This window comes from Pelodiscus sinensis, chromosome 3 (assembly GCF_052426305.1).
Source record: "Pelodiscus sinensis isolate ZL-2025 chromosome 3, ASM5242630v1, whole genome shotgun sequence".
Classification (NCBI taxonomy): domain Eukaryota; kingdom Metazoa; phylum Chordata; order Testudines; family Trionychidae; genus Pelodiscus; species Pelodiscus sinensis.
In genome coordinates this window covers 159416538-159437449 of record NC_143054.1, presented here as the reverse complement: position 1 = coordinate 159437449, position 20912 = coordinate 159416538, and the positions used below count along the sequence as shown (strand labels likewise).

The 20912-nt window shown below is 45.9% G+C and overlaps 1 protein-coding gene across 1 annotated transcript; it reads left to right on the top strand.

Moving 5' to 3' along the window:
• The first annotated feature begins 6978 nt into the window (after window positions 1-6978).
• Window positions 6979-20504, top strand: SDE2 (spliceosome associated SDE2). Its single transcript, XM_075925298.2, has 7 exons — window positions 6979-7251; window positions 8775-8892; window positions 11810-11921; window positions 12504-12673; window positions 13460-13571; window positions 14619-14970; window positions 19663-20504. The coding sequence occupies exons 1-7, from the start codon at window positions 7144-7146 to the stop codon at window positions 19876-19878; spliced, it is 1188 nt and encodes a 395-aa protein (XP_075781413.1). The 5' UTR covers window positions 6979-7143; the 3' UTR covers window positions 19879-20504.
• The last annotated feature ends 408 nt before the right edge of the window (window positions 20505-20912 follow it).

Here is a 20912-nt window from a genome sequence, read left to right as displayed (position 1 = left end):
CAGAGATGTCATTATTCTCCTTTATTCGGCTCTGGTGAGGCCACATCTGGAGTATTGTGTCCAGTTTTGGACCCCCCACTACAAAAAGGATGTGGACGCATTGGAGAGGGTCCAGCAGAGGGCAACCAAAATGATTAGGGGGCTGGAGCATATGATCTATGAGGAGAGGCTGAGGGAGTTGGGTCTGTTTAGTCTGCAGAAGTGAAAAGTGATGGAGAATTTGATAGCAGCCTTCAATTTCCTTAAGGGGGGTTCCAAAGAGGATGGAGAGAGGCTGTTCTCAGTAGTGACAGATGGCAGAACAAGGAGCAATGGTCTCAAGTTGTGGTGGGAGAGGTCCAGGTTGGATATTAGGAAAAACTATTTCACTAGGAGAGTGGTAAAGCACTAGAATGGGTTACCTAGGGAAGTAGTGGAGTCTCCATCCCTAGCGAAGTTTAAGTCTCGGCTTGACAAAGCCCTGGCTGGGTTGATTTAGTTGGGATTGGTCCTGCCTAGAGCAGGGGGCTAGACTTGATGGCCTTCTGAGATCTTTTCCAGCTCTATGGTTCTATGATTCTATGATAGTGCACATTAATAATAATTGCAAACCTTGTACATACGAAGCAAAACTAAGTCCCATTTTCAAAAGCAATTTAGGCATGGACTAGTCTAAATCCTAGGATATGTCTACACTACCGTGTTATTTTGAAATATCTTATTTCGAAATAGGTAATTTGAAATAAGTTATTTCGAAATAACACGTCTACACACAAAATGCATTTTGAAATAGCATTTTGCTATTCGAAATAGCATATCCACACTGAGTGGATGCTGAATCACATTTAAGGCTGGCCAGAACCAGGTCCAGCAGGGCATCAGGTCAGGAGTTACTTTATGTGGCTGCTGCCTGAGGCTATCTGAGGCCTGTGCTTAAAGGGAACCCCCCTGGACAGCCAGTTCTCAGGTTTCCCTGCTTGCTTGTCTACCTCAATGAGGGACAGCAAAGCATTTTGTCTCTGTGTGCTCTGGTTGCTCTCACTCAGGAGACTACAGCACTCTGCAACATGGATCCAGAGTTGCCCCTGGGCACTCTGGTGCTTCTTGTGGATGCATTGCTGTGAGCCTGGCTGCACTTTCTGGAGGCAGCCATCCAGGAGGTCCATCTGGGAGGCTATTGGTATCAGGGAGGCCCTGCGGGAGAGTTTCCAGCCTGAGGAGCACTAAGAGCCTCCCTGGTCTGCCCCACTGGGGGCTTGTGCCTCATTCCTCCTCACGTCCTTCCACTTATGCCTCCCTAACCTATTTTCATGAACACAAACTCTCTTTATTTAACAAAACTGGGGGGGGAGGGAATGAAACTCTGGTGAGACTAGGGAAAGGAAGCAGGAGAGAGGAGAAGAGAGGGTGGGAGAGGGGAGGGGGAAACCTGGGAGGAAGGAGCTGGAAGGGGGAAGCAAGGGGAAGAGGAGGGAGGGGAAGCTCAGGGCTCAGGGGTTGGGTCTCGCTGGACCAACTTGATTTTCATGCAAACCTTCTCCTGGGTTCGCATGTGACCTTTGTTGGCCAGGCTGGCAGCTATCCTGCCATAGATGCCCACGTTCCTCCGTCTAGTATGGAGATCATGGACGTTGGAGGCATCCCCCCCAAACCTGAATAAGGTCCATGATCTCCACCCTGGACCAGGAAGGTGTCTGCCTTCTCTGGATCCTGGCAGGCTCCTGGGAGCTGGCAGACTACTCCTGGGGAGCGGTAGAGGGCTGGCTGCCAGTGGCTTGCCAGCTCATGTTTTGGGGTGGCAGTGACTGCTGGCTCTGGGCTGGCAGGCTTGGAGCTGGCACAGGCACTGTGGCCAGAGTCAACCCCTTTAAGGGCTCTGGGGAGACGGGAGGGAGAGGAGTGTTCTTGGTTGAGGCTGGAGTGGCCACCAGGGCACCCTGGGAAGGCTGGAGGGCCCCTATTTCGAAATAAGTGTCTACACAGCACTTATTTCAAAATAGCTATTTCGAATTTGGCGTTATTCCTCGTGGAATAAGGTTTACCAAATTTAAAATAAGCACTCCGCTATTTCGAATAAATTTCGAAATAGCAGTTTGGCTGTGTAGATGCTAGGAAAGTTATTTCGAAATAGTGGCTGTTATTAGGAGCTGTCCAGTAGCCCCATATTTTGGTCTTTTCACCACTGCAGTTCCAAAGGTGCAGTGGGAGGAAGATAGAGTTCACCCTACACCCCCAACCAGAGGTAAGGTGGGAGGATGATGGGGAGAGTGTGGGTGCCCTGGGCTGGGACCAAGGTGGGGAGGAGTCACATGGAGGGTCACCCCTGCAGGCAAGAAATGGGTTCCACTCGCATCACAGGTCTCAACCCAGTATATTAACAACAAGGCCATTCTTCTCCCAGTGAAATACGTATGACTAAAGGTCTGCAGGGCTGTGTCTCAGAAGATCTCCTCCTGTATTCCTCAGTATTTGAGGATGAAATACACTCACAAGAGTTACTGATGCCGTAGAAAAAGGTGGGTTAAGAAGAAAAATTTAAAAATTACTGAATGAGGGCAGAGGCTGAAAGCCTTTGAATAAAACAGTAAACCCCTGTATATGATGGAAACCACTTCAGCCACATACCCAGCACTTCTTGTTATCATAGCCCTGCATGAGGGTTTTCCTCTACTCCCCGGTTAAGGGAAATCTACGATTAAGGCCTCCCATTTCCAATCACCAACTGCCTGTGCCAGCCTCCTTCCTCTGATTTGTCAAGGATTGTGAGACTGGGTGCCTGTGTCTGAGCTCTCTGTAACTACATCGCTTCAGGCTGCACAGCCCCTTTTCGCCTCTCCTTGACTGACCTCTGGAAAGAAGCTCCTGTAACTATCTTCCTGGCTGTCAATCAGCCAGAGGAAAATCTGCCCTCCCTTTAAAGCATAGCAAGACCCTGACGTCACTCCTGAGCCCAGTTGCTAGGCCATATATGGCTATCTGGCTGGGTGGAGTCTCATACAAATGGTTGGCTAAGCTAGTGCTTGGCAGCTGCTGCAGTACAGAGGGCTGCAATTGTAGCTCTCAGGTCTGTCAGATGGGCCTACAGCTGCTGAGGAAAATTTTGCATGGATTTGATCCTTTGGGTTTCCTGGTTTAGGTTTGTGTCATAATTTTAACAGGATTTGATTTCCTTTAAAAATAGAGGGGAACTGCATGCCTGAAGAAACTGATAGGGAGCTGCAGATATTTTCATTTCTATATTGGCAGTTCAGATCCGTTCAAATAAACTGTGGTGACTGCATCTGAAGTTTATGCAGTAGCCTCCTTAAAATGAGTCGGGGGATCTTAGTCCAGTTCCTGGTGAACACATCACAAAAGCCACCATCAAATGTGACACTAACTAGTTCCCATCTTGGTAATGCTGCAGCAGCAAAGCCAGAAATTTAATAAGCAATAGAGACTGAGCCACACTCTCTAAAGTCTACTCTAAACAATAGTTCAGGTGGGAAAAAAAGCCTCTTGGCAGACCAGTATGTACTGCTGTTTCCTGTATCTACTTAGACTCAGATCCCAGCAGGTCTGCCAACCAGGGTGTGTGTGGCAAAGGGCATGTCTACACAGCAGGGCAAAAGTCTAATTAAGATATGTAATTTCAGTTACGTTAATAATTGCATGGCTGAAGTCGAAATAGCTTAATTCAGCTTTTGGCACTGTCTGCACAGCAGGAAGTTGAAGGAAGAACACTCTTACTCCTCATGAAATAAGGGTTATAGGAGTCAGAATAAGAAGTCCTCCATCTCAACATTATTTCGAAATAACGGCTTGCTGTGTAGATGCACACTTTGGTATTTTGAAATAACATCAGTTATTCCAAAATAATGCTGCTGTGTAGACATGCCCAAAGAGAGGAGTAGCCCAAGAGCCTGCCACTTCAACAGGACCTAGGGTTCTGGGCTACTATCAAGCAGTAGCCACAGCAGGAGCCCCAAGTGGTGCTGACTGGGTGGTGCTGAGAACAGACTGGAGGAGGCTAGTTCCTAGCCCCACCCCTTCTTCCTGAATCCCTGTCCCTTCCTACAGGCCCAGCACCAAAGCCCCATACCCACCCATTGCCCAGGGTCTGGCAAAGTCTGTCACCAGCCTTGAATGCCAGTGCCCAGAAATATTAATTTGGAACCTTTTATTATTATTGAATTCAAGTTCTGTAAAAACAATTGTTATTTACCATAATTTAGAGATGGTGTGAAACTATATGAAGGTTACAAAGAAAGGCACATAACATTTACCTGAGATATGATTGGCATGATGTTATTGCCAGTCAGTTGAAGCCTCTTCTAATTTTTACATATTTAATGTGAATATTACTTATCCAGTTGGCCAAAAGTATAATTCCAATCCAGCTCAGGTAAAAACATCATTTACAGTTGTTTTTAAAATGTATATTAGTTACTTTATTCTTTCCAGTATCTCCTGCCTGCCTAAGGATGTTAAGTATTGGGTAATTGACTAATTGAATAGTAGATGCACTTTGCATCAACTATTCAATTAATCCATGGGGCGCCTCTGCCTTCAAAGGTGAAAGCCCCAAAGCCCAGGGTCAGCTAGGGACTGGCTGGAGCTGAGTTGGGGTACAGCAGCCACGGTGAGGAGGGGGGCTCGCTCTGGGGCACTGTTTTCCTACTTTGGAGGAGGGCAGGGGATGTGTGGAGCCGCCCTCCAGACCCTGAGCCGCCTCCATCTGGGAGTCCCATCCTTGCCTCCTCAAGCCCACCACTCTCTTCCCTGTTGTGTGGCCCCAGCCCTGCAGCCTCCACACTCCCTGCTCCACTCGCCTCCCTTTCTGCCTTGTGATGTCCCTAGCAGCCAGGCTAAACACAGTGCTGAAGTCACGCCCAGCCACCAGTGCCGTCCCTGGCAGGAAGGTGAGGGCAGCATGGACTGGACCCCCATGCGACCCTTCCCCCAGCAGAGCTGGACACCCAGGGGTCACCCACTTACCCACCCCCATCTTGCCCATTTCCCTGAACCTTTCCCCCTGAGCCACCCTGCCTTCAGCCTATCCTGGTGATCCAGCATCACTTCCCCTGCAATATTGGAGCCAGTGCCTGCTTCCTGCAGAGGGGAAAGCCATGAGACTCTGTGTTGCATCCAGCTTCTGGGGAAGCACACATGCACTGCTCCTCCCCTCCCTGCAGGAAAAGCTGTAGCAGAGCCCAGGACAGAAGATCAAGAGCGCTCCTCCTGGGAGAGCAGCGCAGCCTAGAGAAGCAAGGTTAAATCGTGGCACGCCACTTTGGAAAGGTTGCTGACCCCTGGACTAGCCAGTGGCATTTTGTATACCTTTATGATCTAGCCTTGCTCTGAACAGGATTAGATGGCACAGAGGTAAACATGTTAGCAGCAAGCCTACAGTAGCTATACTCCCATTGCTCTCTCCAAAGTAGGAACTGAGCTGGTGCTTAAGAAGGAAAAAACCATTTTAAAACCATTTTAATATTATTTGCGCAAGAAGGGTGTTAGAAAGTAACACTCTCGATAGTTTTTCTAGCCAGCAAACTCCAAACCATTCTACCACTCTCCGGCATCTTGTCTGAGGGGAAGCTACATTTCACATTTTCATGGATAACATGGTTCCACACCTAGTGTAAGTTCCCGGAGTATCCAGAGAATACTGGTCTCTGCAGTTCTTCAGCAATCCAGGCTATGGACGTCTTTGCCACCACCAACGGGGTGGTGCAGAACAGCTGGGCTACGTCTAGACTGGCCCCTTCTCCGGAAGAGGCATCCTAATTTCTAACTTTGGAATAGGGAAATCCGCGGGGGATTTAAATATCCCCCGTGGGATTTAAATAAACATGACCACCACTTTTTTTCCGGCTTGGGGAAAAGCCGGAAAAGAGCGTCTAGACTGGCGCGATGCTCCGGAATAAAGCCCTTTTCCGGAGGATCTCTTATTGATACTTTCAAGTAGGAATAAGAGATCCTCCGGAAAAGGGCTTTATTCCGGAGGATCGCACCAGTCTAGACGCTCTTTTCCGGCTTTTCCCCAAGCCGGAAAAAAAGCGGCGGCCATGTTTATTTAAATCCCGCGGGGGATATTTAAATCCCCCGCGGATTTCCCTATTCTGACTTGCCTGCTTTGCATGCCTCTTCCGGAGAAGGGGCCAGTCTAGACGTAGCCCTGGTGTCTGGGAGGAGGGGATGCAGGAAAGGCCACCCAGAGAGGCAGGCAGATGTATAGGGGGCAGCACACCTCCTGAGTCACCTATGACTAGGAAGGGGGGTAAAATGCCTCAGTATTGCCAATTTCACATGTTCAAAATTGTGAGTCAAGAGTAAAAACACCATATGGGCTATGTCTAGACTGGCATGATTTTCCGGAAATGCTTTTAACGGAAAAGCTTTCCGTTAAAAGCATTTTCGGAACAGAGCGTCTAGATTGGCACGGACGCTTCTCCGCAAAAGCACTTTCGCGATCGGGGCTTTTTTGCGGAAGACAAATCTGAGCTGCCTACACTGGCCCTTTTGCGCAAAAGTTTTGCGCAAAAGGACTTTTTCCCGAACGGGAGCAGCATAGTATTTCCGCAAAAGTACTGACAATCTTACATGAGATGGTCAGTGCTTTTGTGGAAATTCAAGCGGCCAGTGTAGACAGCTGGCAAGTTTTTCTGGAAAAGCAGCTGATTTTCCAGAAAAACTGGCCAGTCTAGACACAGCCCATGAGATTGGCTTTGAAATCGTGTTTTAAAAAGCAGTACGGGGGGGGGGGGTGCTATTTGCATTGGGGGCTGAGCTCGTGTTTTCAAAAGGCCCCTTGGGTCACCAGGCGCGGCGGGCACTGGGGAAGCAGCCGCGAGAGACGCGGAGCGCTAGGAGCTGAGGCTTCTCTGTTTGAACCCGGGGAGGGGGAAGGGGAGGAGGGGGCAGGGCACGTGGGAGGGGCCGGTCGAGTGTCTCGAGGAGACGCGGCTGCGCACTGCCCGGGCCAGAAGACGGTGCAGCAGCAGCGGACAACAACAGCTCCCCCGGCAGCCCCGCCTTTCTTTATTGGCCTCCTCCAGCGCTGCCCCGCCCACCGCGAGCCCGCGCTCCCCTTCCTGCCACGTGACGGGTGGTCGGCTTCTCGCGTCATCAGTGTGCGTCGCGCCTCCCGCTGTCGGTTGGGCTGAGGCTGAGTGGGAGGCGATGGCGCTGCTGGTGCGGGACCCAACCGCTTCCCGAGCGCAGCTAGTGCCGCTGCCCCCCGGCGGCGGCTCGGTGCGGGATTGGCTGCGCGCTCGCTGCCGGGCGCAGGTAGGAGCAGGAGGGCGTCGGCGGCGCTTCTGGTGGGGGAGTGAGCCCGTCTTTCGGGGGGGGGGGGCGCCGCAGAGGAGGGGGGGGAAGGTGACGTTGCTCTCGGCCCCGCGTTTCATTGTCCTCGGAACCTGGGACCTGCCGTACGCGCTGAGCTCCAGGTGGGGGCCGGGATGCTGCTACTCCCCCTCCCTCGGCTCGAAGCAGCGGTCATTAGGGCAAGTGTCTCGCGCTCCCAGCTGCCTGGCCGGAGCAATTGCACAGTCTGGCCTGGGCAGCCCGGTTGGTGGGCGGGGTGGCTGTTTGTTCCTGTTCCCCAAACCCTGCCCTTTCTGTGGTTGCCCCACCCCCTTCGTCCCATGGCACTGCGTCCATAGTGCGAGCGGGAACAGCAAGGCTGTGGTGTCCTTACATCTGCATGTGGCAGCAGTGAAAGGCATATGGTACGGCTGCAATATGAGGGGAGACTAATAAGACGGGGACTGTTCAGCTTGGGAAGCCTATGGACTAAGATGGGATATGATAGAGGACTATCTAGGGGAAAAAAGTAAATTAGGAAAAGTTATTTCTTTCTTCCCATAACGCAAGAGGAGATCATCAGATTAAATTAATAGGTTGCAGGTTTAAAACAAACAAAAGGAACTTTCTCTTCACCCAATGCACAGTGAACCTGTGGAACACTCTGCTAAAGAATGTTGTGACAGCCAAGACTTTTAACTGTGTTCAAAAACCAACTAAATTGCTGGAGGGTAGGTCCATCAATGGCTATTAGCCAGGCTGGACAGGGATGGCATCCCTGACAGAGGGATGTTTTGTAAGGGCTGGGAAGGGGCAACAGGGGGTGGATCACTTGATAATTACCTGTTTTGTTCATTCCCTCTGGGGCATCTGTCATTGGCACCTGTCAGAAGATAGGATATTGAGGTAGATGGACGTTTGAGCTAACCCAGTATGGCTGTTATGTTTCACTCTTTCTGGACAACTGCATATGACATGCTTGACATAATTACCCCTTCATATACTGTTGTCTCACAGGGAACCAGAAATCTCTGAGCTCATCTTTCTACAATTATTGGAGGAGTTGACGTTGCACTAGACAAACTTTTATCTTCTGGGGTTGCAGGCATCTTCTATCTTTCCTCATTGCTCTAGCTGAGTGGAGAAAGGTGGTGCCTATTTTATTTTTTGGCTAATACAAAATTTAAGCACCTACATTTTAACAGTGGAATGTGTTTGCAGGTGAATGTAAACTACTCTGTAGGCACCTATAACCTTCAGTATAAACTGTTGAAGTATTCTTTGCACTTGGTACTCTAATCGAATTATCCGTAACTTAATTTTAAAATGTATTTATAATGTTTAAGACTATAAATATTCAATGAATGTTTGGAGTCTTAGCTTCTACATTGTTTTTAATTTCTTATTAAAATGGGAGTAAAAGCCCATTCTCATTTGTAGTCTTAAATCGAGTTACCCAGATTGATCAAAATCAATTTTTATAAACTGAACATTATTGTTTCTAGAGCATTCCTGAGGACTGTTTCTATGTGAAATGTAATGGAAGACTCGTTAACACTGAAGACTTGCTACAAGATGGAGTTGTTTATAGTCTGGAGCCAAGACTTTGTGGTGGAAAAGGAGGTTAGTTTCTGATGCTGCTCTTGAACTATATGGGATGGGGGAATTGTTACATTGAAATGTTACTCCTTTATTACAAAAGACTCCTAAGTGATGTAAGAACCTACATTTTGAAAATTAATAGGAGTTAGGTTCTTCATTCAGATGATTTTGAAGGATTTATCCTCACCCGTGACCTATGAAGGTTATTAGCTTATTTTATTCTACAATAAACTTGTGAATCAGAAAAATCCAGTGGGGCTTTGCAAAATTCTGTTCACCTATGCAATAGTTTGTTCTGACAGTTGAGTGAAAAGATTTTAAGATTCCATAGCCATACACTTAATCATAAAAATAGTTCTAGCTAGAGATGTTAAATTATGACTAATTGACTAATCGAATAGTTGATAGAGTGCCTCCGCCTTTGAAGTGTAGCAGCAGCCGTAGGGTGATTGCTTCACTTCAGAGATGAAAGCACAGCGTGAAGCCTGGGATCAACTGGGGACTCCCCTTCTGACCCCGGGCTCCATGCAGCGCTGCCGCCTTGAAACACTGCACAGAGCCCAGGATCAGCAAGGGAGTCCCCAGCTGATCCTGGGCTCCATGTGGCGCCACCATTTGGAAATGCCGCATGCATGCAGCCTGGGGACACCGCAGCATTTCACAGCAGCAGCGCCGCATAGAACTCGGGGTCTGGCTCCAGGCTCCATGCAGCATTGCCACTTTGAAATACCCTCTCTTCTTCCCCCCCCACCCCTTGCTGCCTCTTTCTGATAGAGGTAGCAAGGGGGAGAAGCGACTAGTCAACTAGCCTGTCAACTATTCGATAAGCATTTGCTTATTGGATAGTCAACTAGTCCTTCATATCTCTACTTCTAGCATTTTATGATCATAAAAATGTGAAATGAGAGTAACTGCTGTAGTGTTGGTTTCCTGATTCTACAGCTCACCTTTGGCCTCAGTTATTCTGAGAGAATGCAAGAAGCTGAATTTTCTGTATACAGTACTTTTTCTCACCAATGGTGGGATTAACAAGATTTTTTTCTCTAGTATGTTCTCTCATTGACAGGGGTCGACAAATTATGGAAAACCCTACTTGCCAGACAAAAAAGGGACTTGCCACCCTCCCCCACAAAAAGTGTTGGGTTTTTTTAATGGCATAAATTCCTAATAAGAATAAGAACAGTAATTACTAATAAGTTATTAATAAATATCTTATAAACCTCTACCTTTTGTCTATACTGCCATGTCTCCTCCCCTTGCTCCATCAGCTCCACTGGTGCCTGCTGCCCCCCCAACTCCTTACCCTCCTCTGCTGTCCTGACTCTTGCCCTTCTCACTGCCCTCAGCCTTCCTGAGACCAGCCCCCCTCCACAAGCCCTTCTCTCCCCCCTTGTGCACACTCCTTCAGTAGCCCCACTCTGATCATGTGAGCTACCCCTCCTCATCCCCTCTCCTAAAATCTTCCTCTACACACCTGGCCTGCCTCTCTCCTCTGGTGCTGGTCCCTCTTTTGCAGGTGTCTGCCCTTATGCTTCACCCACAGAATCCCTTGGCACCTGCACCCTCCTGATGCTTCCCCCTTCCCTCACTGCCTCTGCCTCCTTTGCCCTCTTTTTCCCTGATACTCACCACGCTCTGCCCCCATTCCCCTCATGCCCCTGGGCCCTCACAGATGCCTTGATCCGTCCCCGCCTTCCTCATGCTCACCCCTCCTTTCAAGCCTTCTCCCAGCACCACCTCCTCCCCCCTCTAGCTCCCAATGCCCTTACCCTCTCCTCTCCCAGCATCACCCTGTCCCCCCTCCCACTGACACCTCCCCTCCTGCCCTTTGGTGACTTCTCCTTTCTTCTTCTTCTCCTGACCTCCTCCCCACCTTTCCCCTCAGCACAAGCCCCTTCCCCATATTTTTCCCCTCTCCTCCCCCCAGCCCAGCCCAGCCCCTTCCCCTCCCCCTAGGTTTTTTGCTGCCCCAAGCAAAACATTTTTTGGTCCCCACCCCTTTTCTTTGTTGTCTTTTACACGTTTGCATTTTGCAATGGGGGTTTGTTTTTGTTTGTTTTTGTCTTGGCATTTTAGCCCTATAAATAGCAAATAGCATTTTAATTCATTTTTTTTTCCATAAAGGCAAAGGCACTTCAAGTGAACTTCCTGTTTTCACTCCCTGCTGAGTCACAGCAGCTTTTTCCCTGCTCTGTCCAAGCCCCTCCCTATGGACAAGCACCTTTCACTCCTGACCCACAGAGGGAGCAGGGTGCAGGGACTGCACAGAGCCAGAGGGGTGCAGGGAACAGTGGGGGAGGGTAAGGGGGTGGCACGGGGAACAGGAGGCACAGAGCCGGGGGGAGCAGGGTGCCATGGAGGCACAAGAAATGGGATGCGGGGAATGGGAGGGTCAGAGGGATCAGGGTCTAGGGGCAGTGCAGGGAACGGGCAGCACAGAGCTTGGGGGGGGGCAGGGATTGGGGGGAGCAGGCTGCGGGGTAGGTACAGAAAGTGGGACACAGGGAACGGGAGGGGCAGAGGGATCAGGGTCTAGGGGCAGTGCAGGGAACGGGCACCACAGAGCTGGGGGGGCAGGGATCAGGGAGCAAGGTGCGGGGTGCAAGGGGAGCGCAGAACCAGAGGGTTGCAGAAAAGAGGGTGAGCAGGGGGTCCGAGGTGCAGGGGAGCAGGGGAAGTGTGGGGAACGGGCAGCACGGAGACAAAGGCTTCCGGCAGCCCGTCTCAACGGCCCACCAGGCCAGTCCGCCCCTGCACTTACCAGCTGGTAAAATCTACTCACCGCGGGCGAGTGTATTTGTCGAGCCCTGCTCATTGATATAATCTTTATTATTGAGGCGTAGGAAGGAAGGGAAATAGTTATTTTTAAAACCTGTAATGCTCTTAATCCTGTAGCTCTCCCTATTGCATCTTGTAACTGACTTCTGGTAACTTTCAGGTTTTGGATCTATGCTCCGAGCTCTTGGTGCTCAAATTGAAAAGACAACAAATCGAGAGGCATGCCGAGATCTTAGCGGAAGGAGACTACGAGATGTTAACCACGAAAAAGCGTGAGACATTTATTTTATCAGAAATATCATTATAAAATACAATATTTCATTATTAAAAGATGTCAGACAAGAGGTTATTATAGTCAGTCAGTCAGAATAATGAAACTTTATAGATATTAAAAGGAACTTTTAGTTTTTTGAAACCCTTGCCTACAATATGGATACCAAAAGTAGACAGCTGTTGCAAATTAAAGGTGATTATATAATAACATGTTTGTGATGAGCTTGTCTGCACCTGTTGTAGGTGTTTTTCAGGGAACAGACAAAAGTTCTCTTGCAATAGAAAAATTATAGGGTCCTCAGAGCATGCTACCCGAGAGTTGCAGACCAGTGATATTCACTCATCTTTAGAGCCCATTATTAGTCTGTCTTGCATAAACTTTCCTCCCTCCTGTAGTGAAATTTCCATGAGTTGCTATCAGATGAATGTTTGTTTGTTTAATGTCTAACTCACTTATTTCCTCTCCTCTTTCTTTTTATTTCCCCATTTCTGGATGAAAGTATTCAGTAACTAAAAAACAACAATCATTGTTAGATTGACATAACTGAATGGTTCCTATTTCCTCAACCTTTTCTTTGCAGAATGGCTGAATGGGTGAAGCAGCAAGCAGAGCGAGAAGCAGAAAAAGAACAAAGACGTCTGGAAAGGCTGCAGCGTAAACTTGCAGAACCAAAGCACTTTTTCACTAATCCAGACTACCAGCGACAGTGTCATGAGATGGCTGAACGGCTAGAGGATTCAGTCCTTAAAGGTACTTCTGAACACCTACAACGTTTCTTAAAAGAACCATTATCAGTCAAGATAGGATTGTTTTCAGTCATAGCTTATTAAAATATTGCCATTTGAATTAACTCTGTGAGAATTTGTTACTGACCTTAAATATTGGGATGTACATCTCACTATTTTATCTGGGTGAAATAGACCAATTTTGACTTCTAATAAAGACTGGTGGAATAAGGTTTTCCTCCTTTAAATAAAATTAATTGAAATTGCGCATTAATCTTGTGACAGATATGAATGATAGATATCATTTTACACAAAGATAATCTACAGGTATGCTACGTGAGTCCTAGGTTAGCAGCAGTGCTATCAAGAAGTCTCTGAAGATAGTAACAGGCTCTTAGCAGTAAGAATTGTATGTAAAATTTTTTTGCAGTAAAAAGATAGATTAAGAAATGTTATGGAGAGTTAAGAAATTTAATAAAAATCTGGATTATATAGGTGTCTTTGCAGTTACTTTGCTTAGCCACTGATTGTTACCCTGTTGGGAGGTTCAGCAGACCACAGTATTCCCTTTCACCTCAGAAGTGCTCTGTCCAGTTCAAGGTTGATGCTTTGCTCCTGTGGAGAAGCTTTTGCTGCTTCTGTCCTCGCTACTTATCAGTTTGTGGAAAACTTCACTCTTGAGGGCTTTTAGTCCAACCCCTTTCACCAATACTAAAATAATGCCACTTAAGTATTTACGGAAAGTAATTGGAACTCTAGAGCATCCTCTTCTCCTTTTAAAACTCCAAGTAGCTGCAACTTTGCTTTATAGGAATGCAGGCGTCTTCCAGTAAGGTGGTGTCACCAGAAACCAGTGATTGTCGAAAGCGCCCAAATGAGTCTGAAATGAGTGGAGCTAATTTTGGGAAAAGAAAATGTTTTTGGTAAGTGTTATGGCTTGAACTGCATATAAGAAAAGTAACAAATAATTACCAAGGGGGAAAGAATCTATTTTTATACTAATGGTGAATAAAATAAAATTCAGAGGATTTTAAAATGTCAGACAGCTGACTGTTACCAGGCACAGTGCTACTGCCATTTTACAGGAACTGAGAAATTCTAATCTGAAGGAGCTTTAACCCTTCTTATCTTTCCCTCTTACTTCTTCATGTCCCCGCACCCTTGGGAGACAGCTGGGGAAGGCAAACTTCAGCCCTGCACCTTCCACCCAAGACCCCATCCCTGGAGCCAAGTCCCATGCACTCCAACCTGTTCCTTCCTGGCCACATGGAAGGCTGGTGCTGCCATGCTACAGATCTAGCTCCAGCCCTTCCTGGCAACCGGAGGGAAGTCGTGCTGCCGGGTCGTGGCCCCTGCTCTCTCTGGCAATGGCCCCAGCCTTAGGTGTTTGGGCATGTAGACAGTTTTGGGAAGGCTGTTCCTTCTCTTGCCTATATTACTGACTACCCATGCTGGTGCCTCCTGCTGCCCTGCCCTCATCTGTATTAATCTAGATAACTAAGCTGGCCTCAACCTTTCCTACTTTATGTAACCTGAAGACTTTTTGATCTTTCATCTTTCCACACTCCAGTCTGTTCATCTTTCATAGAGAAAACAATGCGAGGATTACAAATTGTTCTGCTCTTTTAACAAAATGAGTTTTTAATGCCACTATTTAAAATGAAGTAGGATGGTTAAACATAGCCAAGATGCTCATGTGGTCAGTGTTTTGCCATGTGGCAGTACAGTAGTGAATTTGGCTCATTCTTTACTAAGAGTGCTTTAGAAAGTATATCTGGCTCCTGAAGGAGTGTCTGGAGTTATGTACAGTAATAGTGACTTCTGTTCTTTGGAGTGAGGCAGTTACATTGGTCTGGAGATAATTCAGTGTAGTCCTCTACTGGGCCAGTACAATGAGCTCTTTTGGGCAAATGAAGGGGAAAGTGACTCTTTTTTTAATTTAAATATTTTAACCAATGTTTTTGTGAAAGGATGGGAGTGGAAGGACTGGAGGATCCTGAGAGCTCAGATGATGGGGATAGTGAAGATCCTCCTACCACAGCAGACGCTAGTTGGGAATCAACTGGTAGCCATGTTGAAAAGACTGAACTCACAAGTGAGTGGACCAGTAGCTCAGAAGATTCCACTGGATGCACTTCAACCTCTAGTGCTCCTGAGAAATCACAGGAACAACCAGAAGACCTACCAGAGAAGGTGCCTGCAGGAGGGCAGACTGAGACTCCAGCAGCTGATGAACAAAATGAAGCAGCTGAAACTCTGAAGGATGCGGAGCAAGAGAATGTTCCAGCAACTCAGCAGGAAACAAGTCAGTTGCAGAGCAAGGTAAGCATATTGTATGTGGATGTCTAGAGATGGTCCTGTTGCTGCTTTTTCCTCTGTTCCCCTCATCTATCTTTTGACCACTTTTTCTATCATCTTGTAGTGAATGACCTACCAAACTGACATAGAGCCACAGCCAAAGTTGTTGGATCTAAAAATTAACTTGTCTTGATGGTTCTCATGACAATTCTTATTTCTAAAGGTTGCTCTCTGTGGTCCCTAAGGAGCTCCTTACAGCCACTCAAAACAATCCAAGTCACTGCATGTACCATTTTAAAACAAATTAGCTTTGATATGCTAGATCCTATAAAGATCTGTTTGCAGTTAGGATGTAAAGGAGTAGTCAACTACCCAATAAGCCTGTGTTTATCAGGGTAGTTGTGTTGACTACTTGCATGTCTCTCCCCCTCACCCCCACCCCACTTGCTGCCTATGTATCAGAGGCAGCTAGGGGGGAGCAGGAGCTGGTGCACCACAGTGTAACCCGTTTTCCCCTGCCTCTATCAGAGGCGGGGAGGGAGGTGCTGCTTTGCAACAGCAGTCCCTGTATGCAGGAGGTCCCAAATCCCTGCTAGGACCCCCATGCACAGAGGCTGCTGCCAGTTGGACAGCAGCTTGCACCAGGTGCGGGACAAAACCCTGCTGCAACTCTGCAATTTAAAACGCAGTAGGAGCCTGCCATGAGGTTTGGTCCCACACCTAGCACAAGCCAGAACTGTGAGCCAGGCTGTCTAGCGACTAATCGAGTAGTTGATAGAATTTTTATCGACTACTCAATTAAATACCCGCATTTTAACAATCTTGGTATGCAGGAGTCACCTTCTGCAGTCAGACAGGGACCAAGGAGTGACCAGAATTCTTGGGGTAAGAATTCTAATATGATGAATTGTCAAGTCAGATCTTTGGCATCCTGGAGTGTGCTACATTTCAAAGGAACATGTTTAGAAAAGAAGCTTTCCTTCTTCCCTAAACTACTTCACATATAAGTAGGCTGGGCTCTTTTAATGGAGGACTGACTGCAAGCACAGTAAAACACGAACCGAACCGTGCATCTCTGTTGCTACTGTAAATTGATCTACAACAGATTGCAAAATATATTACACATAAAAATCCAGTTAACTATTTTTAGAACACTTACCTGTCAGAAGGAGTTTGCCTCCAAACATCTGATGAGTATGGATGTGTATAGTAGGGATGTTAAAAATCACATAATAAGGTAACCATGTAACTGCTGAAAATCTCAGTGGTTACACATGCTATGGGCTCTGCAATATAAAGTTTAGCTTTATATTTCAGAACCCGCAGCAAAGCCACCCTGGGAGTGGGTCTGCCAGCCTCTAACATCTGTAGTGTATATAGTCAGCTTTGGTTTGCCTTTTGAATTACTATTCATTCAATAGAAGTATTTATAAAAACATACTAGTGTGCCTGGGTTCCTGCAGGGGATGGTAACTAGAATGCTTCTTCACTGGCTGTATTGCCTCAATATCATAGTTTTCCATATATCTGTTGGCTAGATGATATTAAATTATCACTATCCTACTGTTTTGAGGACACTTAATTATCTTAAACACACATTGATATTACCCCGAAGCTATTACCTTAACTCAATTGAAAAATCCCACTAGTTGGGGCAGGAGGAAGAATAATGAAAGGAGGAAGAATAATGCGCTATGGGCTAAAAAGAGCCCTGTACTCCTAATAGAAACTAATTCCAGAGAATCCTCCAGTGATGCCTATTCCATAACCTATGTGATTTCAGCACTGGTGCCAAAGCAGTAAAGCTTCAGATTGTAACTGGAGTAATAGATCATGGGAGAATGTTAGTCTCTGAGACATCTGAATCCTAACCCGTTTAGGACTGTCCATGTCTAGCTGTTTTAAGCTATCTGCTCTCTCCTTTCTGAAGAGGTTAGGCACTCCTCACGAGTGACTTCCCTTCTCTTCCACAAGTGTAGCATTATTCATTAAGCCACTGGGATCCACCCCACCTCTCTACCTTCAGCTGATACCATCTCCAGCCCTGGGGAAGCTGGTGAGGCCACTTAAGTGAGAACTTCATGTGAAAAGTTCTTCCTTGAGGAAAATGTAGTATATTTTATCGGATGAAAGATTTTCCAGTTGCTGTATCAGGTTTGGACACATCATCTGTAAGACCAGGTCTACACTATGGCAGAAAGATGACCTCCCCAGCTACGAGAATAGCGTAGCTGGAGTCAACATACCTTAAGATGAATTTCTGCAGTCTCACCATTGTGGGGGTTTGGGAGGGGCGCCATCAGTGGTCAATTTAGAGGATCCTTACTAGACCCACTAAATCGATCGCTGGGAGATCAATCTCCAGATCGTTGATCTTGGGATAAGTGAAGATGAGCCCTAAGTCTAGGTTGTCCTTAATATTCATCCTTAAAGGTGACCAAAGTTAGAAGTTAGTCACTTGGGGTGTCTGGAGCAGACAAAAGCCAATTGACTAGTTCATCTCTCTTGGTTTTCTCTTATATAGACACTTCTAAGGTGGCTTGTCCAAGCAGTACACTGATTTAGCTGAAACTTGGCTCTCATTTAGGCAATGAGCTTCGGTTGCCGTATGTCTATTTGAGTCTACACAACACCCTTAGCTTGAAATAAGCTACGCAATTTGCGCTATGCGGATTGCATAGCTTATTTTGACTGTATTTTAAAATAGTTTATTTTGTAATTTGGTGCTGTCTACACAGCACCAAATTTCAAAATAACTCACTATTCCGAAATGCCCCTTAACCCTTGAGGGTTCCCGGGACGTCAGAATATGCCGCTGATGGGCTTCTTCAGTAGACAAGGAATAGCTATTTCAGGATACTTCTGGGCTGTGTCTACATTGGCACCCCTTTCCGGAAAAGGGATGCTAATGAGACCAGTCGGAATTGCAAATTCCGCGGGGGATTTAAATATCCCCCGCGGCATTTGCATGAACATGGCTGCCGCTTTTTTCCGGCTCGGGGTTTTGCCGGAGAAAAGCGCCAGTCTAGACAGGATCTTGTGGAAAATAAGCCCTTTTCCGGAAGATCCCTTATTCCTACTTTCCTGTTCCCAGCAGGACAGTGCCTAGGTAAGCCCAAGCCCCAACTCCCTGCCCCAGCCTGGAGTCCCCTCCCACATTCAGAACCTCTTGGGCTCACTCCTGCCATATTATTTTTGTTATGTGCACCAATATGAAGATGATGTGTTGCACATTACCTCCATATTGGTGCACAGAAGAAAATTCATTCCTTTCAGGAGTGGGGAAAAATTAGAGTGAACACACAACTAGATAATAAATTCTTATTGCAGGTGGCAAAAAGTATAACAGTGCCCCAGCATTTTGTAAAAGTAGTGACCATAGCAATGAGACCTCATAACAGCTCCACTCATTGCTAAGAGACAGTGAGGGTTGTTTTTGCATGTGTAACTTGGCAGTGTGGTATATTGTACAGAATTAGATCTTGTTCTCAAGTAAATATGGTTGGGTATTGGTCTGACAAATAAACAGTTTCATCTAAAGCATGGTTAGTATTAGCTATGTTAGGTGTTAAGATAAGCACTCCTAGGCTACCTCTATACTGCACCTCTCCTCTGCAAAAGCTTATGCAAATGAAGCACGGATTAGCATATTGCCACACTTCATTTGCATAATTAATTAGGGGCCGGCTTTTGCACAAAAAGTAGCTGTGTAGATAGTTCCTTTTTGTGCAAAACCCCCCACTTGCGCAAGAGCCGTTCTTTCTCATTTTTTCAGGAAGGAACGGCTCTTGCACAAGAGGGGGCTTTTGTGCAAAAAGGAGCTGTGTAAAGGAAGCGCGGCAGTATGCTAATCCATGCTTCCTTTACATAAGCTTTTGTGGAAGAGAGGTGCAATATAGACGTAGCCCTAGAGTTTATTCTCCCCTAAACTCTTTATTAAAATAAGAAGATTTTATCTATGGTTCTTGAAGCTTCAAGGTGATTGCAACAGAAATGTAGGCTGTCCCATTCACCTTCCCTGCAACTAATGGCGATTATTTCATCTTGGATATATTTTAAATGAAGTCTTGCAGCTATATATGTCCTGGCCAGTGGATGGCCTGTGCAACTGAAGGATAAAGCTGTTGACCTGCTAAATGTTTAAGAATTCTGTAAAAATGAGTAGTCCTTTGGCATCTTAGAGACTAACAAAAATATCATAGTATCATGAACCTTTGTGGGCAAGACCCAGTTCTTCAGAGTTGGGGTGGCAATAGGTCATTTCCCAATCAGATACTCTCTCATTCTCATCACTGTTGGAGATAAGCCACATCCACTCTGATTTAATTAGCACTTGTCACACTGCCTTCTTGGTGTATCTCTTTTTTCTTTTTCAACATCTGATGAAGCGAATTGTAGCTCATGAAAGTTTATTCCCTAATACCTTAATAAAGTGCCACCAGACTCCTTGTTTTTTAGAAAAATAGTTGTCTGTAGATCACAAAATGGACCCTTAGGTTATTGGAATTCAAATTTAATTGTGAAAATATCCTACATGCTGTACATATATGTTTAATATATTGTCACACTTTGAAAGTGTTTGGGTGACTTCCAAATAAGCCTGAGTAAATATTTTCTGTACTATGAATTCTTGTTGGCTAATGCTTATTTAGTCTCCAAGAAGAGCATATTGTAAATCTGTTAAAACAGTGAATTCATTGCATGTTCTCTCTGCAGGAGTCTACACAGATAGATCTGCTGGCATTCAACTCTGCTGCTGAGATGGAAGAGCTAGGATTAGAGACGCTGAAGTTCGAACTGATGGTTCTGGGTCTGAAATGTGGAGGGACTTTACAGGAAAGAGCTATGAGGCTTTTCTCAGTGAGAGGTCTGTCTAAAGACCAGATAGATCCAGCACTATTTGCAAAACCTTCTAAAGGGAAAAAGAAATAAAAGTATGCTGCTGTTAACCTCTTTTTATATCTGCACACTTCAGAAAAACAGATTCTGTCATTCTATTATGCCCCTCACACGTGATGTCTGTATATACCAATATCCATTTCTAATGGTCGTAATAAAAGCATCAGTTAACATAACACATGGCATAAGTTGTGAAGTAGAAAGTGATAAGTATTAAAGGCAGCTAAAAATATAAACTGCTGTATAGTGTCCAAGGAGGATCAGAGAAACTGATGTTCAGAAGTGAGGGTACTTTCCAGAAATGTACCCTTAGTACCCAATTAAATTAAACATCAAACTAATTGTGTTAATATAGGATTACCAGTCTGCTTTAATCTGTACTCCAGTTATCACAGATATACCCTTCAAATAGTGAGAATGTAGTTAAAACATGATTCAGCCTTTACAGTTGAAGTCTGACTTGGGGGGAAATGGAAAACTGTTGCATGGGTGACTTAATTGTGGATAAATACGCTGTTTGTGAATTGGGGTGTGGTGCTGTCAGATGTTAATGTAACAGGCTAATACAATGAAAACTTTGCTGTTTAGTATGTGATATGACTTATCAGTGTAAATATGTTTTTATATAAAAAGCAGTTTAATAAAGGAATCTTTACATATGACTGTAGAAGAGACTGAATGGGGAAAAGAAGAAGAGATTACGTACTTCAAAAGTATATAAGTAATACAAAAGGAGGTGGTCAACTATTTGGAAAACTGGAGCAATTGCTTGAAGCTTAATAAGAAGTCTTTCTAATAACAGTAGAGTATGTTTTGCAGGGAGCTGGATGAAACACTGTTGTAGGTATTCAAGGGCCACACGTTGCTATGAATTTGTATGCTATGAATTTGTGGGTACAACTTTCATTGTCTTCAGTAGAGGTTTGTATAAAAAGATAGCAGGATAGATCCCATGAGTAGTCTTTCTGCCTGTTGCCAGCTTTAGTATGTTCTTTGCCACTTTTATTTTGCTTCTCCTTAGAAGCAGTAAAAGCAAAGGAAAGTTCATTTATGCATAGGATTGTCAA

What these genes read in the sequence shown, in the direction of transcription:
- SDE2 (XM_075925298.2), top strand. Translation starts at nt 7,144, where the DNA reads ATGGCGCTGCTGGTGCGGGACCCAACCGCTTCCCGAGCGCAGCTAGTG. An exon ending in GCGCTCGCTGCCGGGCGCAG is followed by an intron (nt 7,252 to 8,774) that starts GTAGGAGCAGGA and finishes TATTGTTTCTAG; the next exon opens with AGCATTCCTGAGGACTGTTT. An exon ending in GGGAAAAGAAAATGTTTTTG is followed by an intron (nt 13,572 to 14,618) that starts GTAAGTGTTATG and finishes TTTTTGTGAAAG; the next exon opens with GATGGGAGTGGAAGGACTGG.